This window comes from Chionomys nivalis, chromosome 3, assembly GCF_950005125.1.
Source record: "Chionomys nivalis chromosome 3, mChiNiv1.1, whole genome shotgun sequence".
Taxonomy (NCBI): Eukaryota; Metazoa; Chordata; class Mammalia; order Rodentia; family Cricetidae; genus Chionomys; species Chionomys nivalis.
The window spans coordinates 89,960,307-89,970,301 of record NC_080088.1 but is presented as its reverse complement, the minus strand read 5'-3'; the positions used below and the strand labels follow the sequence as shown (position 1 = coordinate 89,970,301).

General features: G+C 49.0%; 1 protein-coding gene across 2 annotated transcripts; it reads right to left on the bottom strand.

The window, feature by feature from the left end:
- Window positions 1–292: 292 nt before the first annotated feature.
- On the bottom strand, window positions 293–9,684 carry Zdhhc4 (zinc finger DHHC-type palmitoyltransferase 4). 2 transcript variants are annotated; one of them, XM_057765051.1, is made up of 8 exons: window positions 9,592–9,684; window positions 8,822–8,998; window positions 6,590–6,714; window positions 5,399–5,472; window positions 4,098–4,276; window positions 2,562–2,687; window positions 1,483–1,727; window positions 293–614 (listed from the first exon to the last, which is right to left on the bottom strand). In XM_057765051.1, exons 3-8 carry the CDS (start codon window positions 6,704–6,706, stop codon window positions 318–320), a joined length of 1,038 nt encoding a protein of 345 aa, XP_057621034.1. In that variant the 5' UTR covers window positions 6,707–6,714; window positions 8,822–8,998; window positions 9,592–9,684; the 3' UTR covers window positions 293–317. The 2 variants fall into 2 exon arrangements, with proteins under 2 accessions (XP_057621034.1, XP_057621036.1); XM_057765053.1 differs by having other exon boundaries at window positions 8,848–8,998.
- Window positions 9,685–9,995: the final 311 nt, after the last annotated feature.

Below are 9,995 nucleotides of genomic sequence, written 5' to 3'. Positions count from 1 at the left end.
GACACTTAAGTGATCCCCCAAAAGAAGAACACGTGGTCTTCTTTCTTCCTCCCAGAGGTCGTGTTCCCCGGTTTCCCCCTTGGGGCCACCCGAGAGCGCAGGTCTTCCATTAAACCTGGATATTTCTTAATTTGGCTTGTTTTGATTTGGCTTGATTGGGAATTTTTGCGTTGTCAGAGAGCTCATTTAGGAAATATTCCTAACACCCATCAAAAGCCCATTCACACTCTCACAGCAGAAACCAACACAAACGATGCTTAGAAAATAGCCATCTGTACAGACAGATGTGCGCTGTATTCGAAAGACCACTTCCCAGGCTAGTTCTTCTTCTTCTTCTTCTCACAACAGGGGTTGGCAGGTAGAAAGATCTCGTGAAGATTGCTCCAGAACCCGTGGGAGTGCATGTTCTGGGAGATGTGAGTCTCGGCTGATGGGGACCGGGCCACCAGAGGGCAGTGCTGGCACCAGGCCCAGTCCCCCCTACACCACTCATTCGTGGTCTGGTTAGTGGCAGCCAGGTACAGAAGGAAGCACAGGTAGCCGGCCAGGAGCAAGCTCAGTACCATGACAAAGCCCAGCAGGAAGATGATCCGTGGGAAAGCCAGGAACAGATACTGGGGGTAGAAAGACACACGTATTAGCAAACAGACTATGACACTGGCGAGCACCAGCCGTGACCCCATGTGATGGCGCAGAGCCACCACCTCAGTTCAGTACATACAGCTCAGAGGTACAGCAATACACTAGCATTCGTGAGGCCCTGGGTTCAAAACCCTCTTTCTCTCCTCTCTATATCTCTGTGTCTGTCTCATGAGCATGCATGCGCACGCACACATATACACACGTCTGAGTTCTTATTTCTCTACCCACAGGCTAGTGCAGATCTCAGACCTCATTCTTTGCACAGTGGACAGTGGCAGACAGTGGTCAAAGTGCTGAGAATAAGTGTCTGGAGAGGCTCAGCCATAAACAGGACAGAACATTTATTTCTCTCTCTCTCTCCTCTCTTACACACACACACACACACACACACACACACACACACACCCCAAGGCCCATCACGGAAGGGAGGTCACAAAGAGTGTAAGAGCCAGAGGGCAGGGAGGATCAGAGTTAAGTGTCTTCTGGACAAGATAGGATCGTGATTTCATGGCAAGTGTCACTGTCTGCACAAAATCAAGCCAGGCAACATTCCAGTATAGCCCCCACCCCTAACTGAGCAGCCGGAGATGGTTTATGGATTCTGGGAGTTTCCTTTAAGAGTCTGGCTCCTAGGAGGTTGACCATGATCCAGTGAATGACCCCACCATTATGAGACCTCATGGGTTTAAGAAAAGAAAAAAAAGGACACAAAGTTGGGAGGGACAGAATACGCTGTATGTGTTTAGGAAATCCTCAAAGAATTAATAAAAATAATGTTATTTCTTAAAAAGAGTAGCTTTATGTCCCGTTCCCCCCCCCCAGGACCCAATGCAGAATTACCTGAATAAGAAAGACTGTGTCTACAGACTGGACATGCCCAAGGTCGTCAATGTAAGTGTCCTGGTACAGATCCGACACTACCACTAGTCGGCCCAGAAAGGCAGCACTCAGAATGGCTATGGTGGCAGCCGACGCCGTCAGTGTCAAGAGGTAGATGAGGAAGTACCTGGTGTTCCAGGCTCCGATGCAGTTGTTCACCCAGACGCAGTGATGATCAAAACGGTGCACACACCTGTCACACACCCCTGCAAAGAAAGGAGGCGGCACAGCTAGCTGTGTCCTTGAGGAGTCAGTAAGAGCAGGCACACTGACTGCGCTTTACAGACTGACCACGGGCAGCCTGGGAGCACGGCGGCCGTTGTCACCAGGCTTTTAGAGCTGCAGCTTATGGTGCTGGGAGATGGCTCAGGATGTGAGTGCTTGCTAGGCATGCGTGACACGGGTTCAGATCCCTACCACAGACAGATGCCAGGCAGGTTCGCAGCTTCCCAGGCAGAAGGCCACAGGATTCCCTGAGCTAGCTAGCTACCTAGACTGCTTGAATGAATCACTGGGTGGATTCAAGTAAAAGGCCAACCATCAATATATACGATGAAGAAGACCCCTGGCACCAACCTCTAGCCCCACACGCACAGGCCACACATCTGCCGCACATACTGGAATATGGGCATGTGTGCGTGCGCGCGCACACACATATTTAAGAAAGAACTGCAGTGTGCAGCTACTAGAGTCACTGAGCGCCAAGTAGGAACAAGAAAAGTCTGAAAACGTTTCTTGACATTAACAAAGTTAGTGGGTTCTGACTTACGGCACAAGAGTGAGTCTAGAATTTATTGTGGACAGATGTGACTTTGGGGTGTGCGTTCTACAACCTCCGCCCCATTCAGTCCACTCTTCCACCAATCGCCAGGTCAGTGTGGCTGTGTGAAGGAGCATGCTTTAGTCCTGGGCTCGGCTGTTGGAAACCTGGGAGAATCCCCACATGGAGCTTGGTGTGTGCTTCCTCTGCAGCATTCCCTTGTGGGCTGGCGGGTGTGTGCTGGGGTGGGGCTCAGAGCCCAAGAGCTACCCACACTTACTGCAGTGCTTGGACCGGGCTGGTTTCCGTAAGTCACAAGTGGAGCACCATGAGTTCTCTGGAAACATCACATCGTCGAACTCATAGACTTGCAGAAGCAATGATTCATTTGTTTTATTGATGGTGCCTGAGAAGAGAAGGGATGTCAGTTTTAAGCAATATAGTTGACCAAACCTACGATACCCAAACCAGCACAATGCAGCTAAAACCACAATGCTTACTATTTTAAGGAATTCACTTAATTTTCTGTGGTGTTCATGTATGCAGATGCACACATGTGTGGAAGCTGGAGGCCAACTTCCAATGCTGCTTCCTACATATCAGTCAGCCAACTTTTTTTTTGAGACAGATTCTCACTCGGAGGCCAGCTGGCCACCGAGCTCCAGGGTTCCTTGTGCCTCTGCCTCCCAGCCCTGGAGTCCAGGTCAGAACCACTGCGCCCAGAACTCAGGTCCTTATGCTTGGATAGCAAGCACCTCACCAACACAGCAACCGTCGGCCCCTAATTCATGTTGAGTAACCGGCTTGTTGAGACATAACTCAGGAACCCAATTCACTTCTTTGTTTTATTTATGTAGTAGCATGTGTTTGAGTGACTAGTGTGTGTGGAGGTGTGGGCGCTACAGCATATGTGAAGGCCAGAGAACAGTGGCATGGAGCCAGGTCTCCTCCCACAGGATGTAGGTCCTAGGGATCAAATTCGTTGCCAGGCTTGTTCCACAAGTGCCTTTACCCACTGAGCCATCTCAGTCCTTTATATGGCTTCTTGAGTCAGTTTTCACACTGTAGCACAGGCTGGCTTTGAACTTGACACAATCCTCCTGCTCCAGCCTCCCAAGTGCTCAGATTATAGATGAGAGCCAATTTAAGCGTACTCAGTTCCGTGGTCAACAGGGCACCAGGGTCATGTGACCATCACCACAATCAGTGTTGGAACACTAGCCTCATCCCTGGAAAGCACTTTTTAAACAGTCATTCCCAATTCTTCTCTAATGCACTTATAGAAGTGGAACCCTGCCAGGCAGTGGTAGTGTACACCTTTAATCCCAGCACTCAGGAGGCAGAGGCAGGCGGGTCTCTGTGAGTTCAAAGCCAGACTGATTTACAAAGTGAGTTCCAGGACAGCCAGGGCTGTTACATAGAGAAACCCTGTCTTGAAAAACCAAATTAATTAATTTAAAAAATAAAATAAGAAAGGAAGCTGTATCATACTGACCAAGTAGACATATGCAATTAAATGAAAATTTTAAAAACTACAACGTATATTCATTTGAAAGAAGTATGAGGCTTCTGAGTTCAAGGTCAGTCTGAGACGCAGAGCAAATCCCTGTCTCAGAATAAACAATGTATATTGGAAGATTGCACACTAGTTAAATAGCCCATGGGTCAAAGACCAAAAATAAAATAGGAAACACTCAAAACTGAAAGATGCCACAAACATCGGGGGGGGGGGTCTTCTGCCATCTTCTAGGGACAGCGTCACCTGTGACACAGCAACACGAGGACTGAGCTGTGACCAGCCTGACAGCTCACTTACCCGGATTGGCGGAAGAGGTCAGGGTGAAGAACAGCAGGTTCACGCCCAGCAGCAGATAGGGCAGGAGAAGGTAAGGCAGATAGAACTCCAGCTCCCGGCAGTAGCCAAATATTTCCAAGGTGTACTCAGCATAGACCAGCCCTTGCAGGAGCAGGTGCAGGACAATGAAGGTGGGGTTGCTGGAAGGAAGCACAGGTGGCTTATGCACAGGCCACTCCCAGACGACATCACGTGAGCCCAAGGAGCACGACCTAGGCCAGCCGCTCCCTATAAGGGTTAAATAAGGGCCCACTGTGGCACACATGCCTGTCATCCCAGCACCTCGGAGATGATCCAGGTTTGCCTTGAGTTTGAGGCCAGCCTAGGCTACACAGCAAGTACCGGGCTAGCCAGGGCTACATAGTAAAGCTCTGTCTCATAACCATAAATAAAAGCTAGGCATGGAGGTGCAAACCTTTAACTCCACCACTCAGGAGACAAAGACAAGCAGATCTCTATGAGTTCTACATAAAAGGTTCCACGCTAGCCAGAGCTACATAGTAAGACCCTGTCTAGGATAATAGCAGCAGCAGCAGTAGTAATTGGGGCTGAGAAGATGGGTCTGTGATCGAGAACATTCCCTGCTCCTGCAGAGGACCGAGTGCAGTTCCCAGCATGCACACACTGGCTCCCCACCGTCCGTCACTCCAGTTCCAGGGGATCCAATGTCGTCTTCTGGCCTCCACCAGCTCCTCCACCCATGTGATGCACACACACTCAGGCACACACAGAGAAATATTTAATGAAAACCAGAAACACATCTTGCATACGTTTTACAGACATTTTTAAGCATCTTTACTTGAAAGCAGGCATGATGGCAGTAGGCACAGTGTCTCGGGACTGCTATCTCAGCACCGGGGAGGCTGAGGCTAGAGGACCACCAGGAGTCTGTCTAGTCTATGCAGTCAGTGCCAAGCCAGCCTGGGCTACAGGATGAGACCCTGTCTCAACAGAAACAAAACCAAGTGGCCATGCTGGTCTGGGGATATGGTTCAGTGGTTGACAGACACACACAGTATCCTCAGCTCAATCCCAGCACTATAATCAGTCAATAAATGAAAAAATAAAATCAGGCATCTTCAAAGCTCAGAGACAAATGGTAAATGATCTGTCAGGAGAGGTCCCAAACCCAGCACTCTGGAAACTTCCAGGATCCTCCCTTTAGATGCTGAAAACCACAGACACAATCCAAAAAAATGGAATGGCAACACTCAGTCACCCAGACTGAATATGGCCTTGTTTAAACCCCAAACCATAAATACCGTGTGTGGAAAAGCTGGTGAAGAAGCCTCCGCCCGGCCCTCTGAAGGCATTGTGGAATTACGCAGGAGCACACCTGAAATCACAGAAGGGTCAGCCTCACTTCTCATTTCCCTCACTCCTGCACAAGTGAGATTTTCCACAGGCAACTACCAATGATGGTGATTCTAGCCACTGTTCCTTCATATGGCGGAGAAGCAGTTCAAGAGAATAAAGAGGGCTTGTTTCTATACCTTTCCTTTCAGCCAACTTGCTCACATTGTTATGGTGCACGCGTGTGCAGTGTGTCTCTGTCTACACATGTGCAGATGTATGTAGTCAGAGGTTGGTGTCAGGTATCTTCCTTGGTTGCTCTCCACCTTACATACTGGCACAGGGTCTCTCTGAGCTCACCTATCTGGCTGGTCTAGCCAGCCAGTTTGCCCTGCGGCTCTCCTGTTATTGCCTCCAAGTACTGAAATTACATGCTGGCCACCGCCCCAGCCAGCACCTTTGCGCGTTCCAGAGATCTGAACTCCAGTTGTTACAACTGCATGGCCAGCACTCTCCCTACTCAGCCATCTCCTCAGCTCCCCCTCTATTTTTGAAACAGTCTCATCATGTCATCTAAGCTAGCCTGGAATGTATGTTCCTCCTGCCTCAGCTTCCTAAGTGTGAGGACTTAGGGGGTGTAGACAACTTCTCCATTTCTACTTTGACTGCAAAAAATGTATGTGCCAGAGTCTTTGAAGAAAAGGGAGTGGGCAGAGGCTGGTGTAAAAGCTACCGTTTCCTTACTCTGGGTTCCACTGGTGTTCAAAGTCTGCCTCCAGATCCCCAGAGTCCTACCAAGTCAAGCTCTCCTCAAGGCCACTCGCCCCCATTTAGCTTTTGTCCCTGATGGAAGGTGGATGGTATGACATCAAATGACAGTGGGCAGTTGGATGTTCTGCGTTCTGCTCATATGTACCCCTCCTCCCAGTCAACCTTGAAAATTAGACCTCTCTCAAAGCAAAATAACAAGATGACTTTTTGTTCGTTTGGACACAGGATTTTTCTGTGTAGCCCCAACTGGCCTTGAATTCCCAGTCCTCCTGCATCAGCTTCCCAAGAGCTGGGATTGAAGGCAAGACTCCCAAGACCTGGCCCAGTGAGCACTTCCGACTATGCCTACAGTAGACTATCAAACTTCAGCGGTATCCAAGGATTCCTACCTGTGCTCCTTCCAGGACCAGGCCTTTCAAACGCTGGCTCTTTGTGAAGATGCAGATCATGACAACGCCAATCAATAGGAAGGCCAGATAGAGCAAGAAGAGGACCAGGAAGTCCATGCTGGAGGCTGCAGGGAAAGACAGCACTAGTGACTGCAGCTGCGGGAGTTATCCCGGCAAGTATCCCAAGCCCTGGGTTTACGACTGTGCTCGAGATCCACACCCTGATTGGCCCAGCCTCAAGATGAACACTGGGGTCTGCCTTCAGGACAACAAATCCCTTTTATTAGTTTGTCTGTGGGCTGTATGTGTACTTGTTTGTGTGTGCACATGTGTCTACAGATGAACATAGACATGTTTATGTGTGCTCAAGCCAGAGGTTGACATATCTTCCTCAATTATGCTCCATTTTATTTTAAATTACATTTTATTTATTTATTACTCATTTTATTTATTCATTCATTCGTTCGTTTATTTATTTATTTATTAGTTGTTCCTGAAAGAACAACTTTCAGGCATTATTTCTCTCCATCCACCATGGGAGTCCTGGGAATTAAACTCCGGTTCATCAGGCTTGGCAGCAGGTGCCCTTTCCCACTGAGACATCTCACCAGTCCTGGGGCTTAGTTTTCTTTTTGTTATTGTTTGAGACCGGGTCTCACTATGCAGATCAGTCTGGCCTCAGCAGAGATTCACCTGCCTCTGTGTGCTAAAGGATGGGATGAAGGCATGTGCGACCATACCCAGATTTTAATATTTGAACATTTGTGTATGTGCATTTGTCTAAGTGTGGATGGATAATGCCACAGCATGGACGTGGCTGTCAGAAGACAACTCTGGTGCTGGTCCTCCTCCCCCACCTTGCTGTCTGTTCACTGTGGGGTACGTCAGGCCAGCTGGCCTGTGTGTTTCTGGTGACCCTACCGCTGTGCGCACAGTGGGAAAACTGGAATTACATAGACACATACTACTACATCAGGTTTGACATAGTCCTGGGGATTTGAACTCTGGCCTTCACACTGCAAGACAAGTACTTCGCTCTCTAAGCTAGCGCTCTATCCCAAAGCATTGGACAAGGCAATGTCAAATTAGTAGGTTCCTTTCTTTCTTGTCAGTACTGAGGACAAGAACCTAGGGCTTCATGTGTGCTGGGCAAGCAATCTATCGTTAAGCTACCACTCGGCCCTTACCCATATTTACTTGAGGTTTGCGCCCTCTCAGAACCCGTAGCTCTCAGGTTCAGCTGGACTGGCTGGCCAGCAGGTCCGACAGACCCCACTGACCCCTCCTCCCCTGGGCTGGGATTACAGACCTCTGTTGCCCACCACATGCTATTTTCTTTCTGTCTTTTTTAAATAAGATGAGAAAGTAGCTTTTATCTTACTATTTATTTACTTTGGTATCTGTTGTTGGGAGTGGGTACTTGCATGTGTCTGTCTGCAGACATGAGGAAGATGTCGGGACTTGATGCTTACCAAGTAAGCACTCTTGCCCACTGAACTATCTCCCAGCCCCTCAACTTTCTGCTTTAACATAAGGTCTGGTCATCAAGTTTGAGTTCTCAAGATTATAAGGCATTATCAACAGAGCCACCTTCTAACCCCTCATTTGTTTTTGTTTTGTTTTTGCTTTTTTGAGACAGGGTCTCACTACACACCTCCGGCTATGCTATCTTGGAACTCAGAATTCTGCTGCATCAGCTTTCAGATTATTGGGATTACCGAGATGCACCCAGAACAAAATCTTTTACTTCCTTAAGTATTCATAGGCACTGATAAAGTTCCCCTTCCCCCCAAGAACCTGCAGACCTCATCAGAATGAGCAATTCCTGGCACACGCCTTTAATCCCAGCACTCGGGAGGCAGAGGCAGGTGGATCTCTGTGAGTTCAAGGCCAGCCTGGTCTACAAGAGCTAGTTCTAGGACAGGCACCAAAAACTACAGAGAAACCCTGTCTCGAAAATCAAAAAAAAAAAAAAAAAAAACAAAAGACAGAATGAGCAATTCCTAAAAGTAATCAGGGTCCCACACCCAGAATCAGGCATCATGTCCTATTAATCAGGTCAGTGGCCACACTGTCACGGATCACCACAAGAACCAGAATACAAAGACCTGTGTTAGAAACTGGAAATGGTGGCATTGGCTTTACCAGGCAGGATTCTGGGTCAACATTCCAACTCAGATAATCAAACCAGAAACGATTAACAAAAGAGGGAACAAAACAGGCCATTCTCACAAGGTAACAGAAGATCTCCCGCCTACATATTTTTCTCGGTCAGACACTGTTCCGGCGGCACCTCCAGCATTCATTCCTCTCGGCCACATCCACGGAGAATTCAGATAGCACCTCTGCGTGGATAGCGCTGTGCGTCTGGAACGCGGAAAGACGGCGACATGGTTGTTCCAGAACTAGCTGCGGAGACAACCAAGTGCAATGCTTACACAATATTGATTAAGTATCAGTGTGTGTGTGTGGGGGGAGAGGGGGTCGGGATACACTGCGAAAGGCGTTTGGAAGGCTACTGCGCCGCTGCTGACCTGGGACGAAAAGTTAAAGTCCAGTTGTTTTGGATCTACCGTTCCGATAGCTGTCACTATCACTATGGGTCTCTCTGAGGCGCCGAGATTGCCTCCGTGAGGTCCCGGATAGTTTTCCCTTGCTGGATGCTTTCCGAATACATTATATTCAAGACCTTTGCAAACTTGAGCTCACACTGTGGTGGGACCGGGGAGGGGTAGTGGTGAATGGAGGGCATCCTGTGACCAGATCCGGGATGCATCAGGCTCAGAGGCGATAAGAGAAGCTCTGTAGCAGGTTGGGAGATCGTAGCTGCGTCCGGAGCCCCGAATGAGGACCAGGAGGACAGCCGACTGGGAGGGGAGCACAAGAAGCGGGGTGCAGGGGGCTCGGAGGACTGTGATCCCACACATTGCCAGGAGGTTTAAACACGGGGTGCAGACGGCCGCCCAGCCTAGGTGTCACAGAGCCTTCCGAAGCTGTCTTACCCCAAGCCCAGCCAACTGTCAGCCACTCCCAGCTGGCGCCATCCGAGCACTCCCGGGTTTTCCGGCGCGTCCATGGCGTCATCAGTGCCTGCGACAAGGATAACATCCGACGGAAATAGCTGCCCGAGGCTGGGAATTTGGGGGCTTAGACTCTGGTGCCCCTAGTACATTCAGTTTTTTTTTTTTTTTTTTTTCTCGCCTAGCTTCATTGATTTTATTTCTCCTCCCCCTCCCCTTCTCTTTTAACATCTGTCTCCCTCCCTCTTCCTCTCCGATCCCTTCCTTCCCCACCTTCATTTACTTGACATTTTCCTACGTGTATGCAATGAGTCTTGGTCATTCCACAGACTACTCTCATTCGCCCCCTACCGACTCCTTCATTTCACAAAGCCCCCATCCTACTT

Bases quoted from the DNA above. Each gene is read 5' to 3' on its own strand.
- Zdhhc4 (XM_057765051.1), bottom strand. From the start codon at position 6,706: ATGGACTTCCTGGTCCTCTTCTTGCTCTATCTGGCCTTCCTATTGATT. The intron at 4,277-5,398 runs GTATTTATGGTT...GCTTCCTTCCAG, and splicing joins CACCAGCTTTTCCACACACG to CAACCCCACCTTCATTGTCC. The intron at 1,728-2,561 runs GTAAGTGTGGGT...CTTTCTTTGCAG, and splicing joins AGCCCGGTCCAAGCACTGCA to GGGTGTGTGACAGGTGTGTG.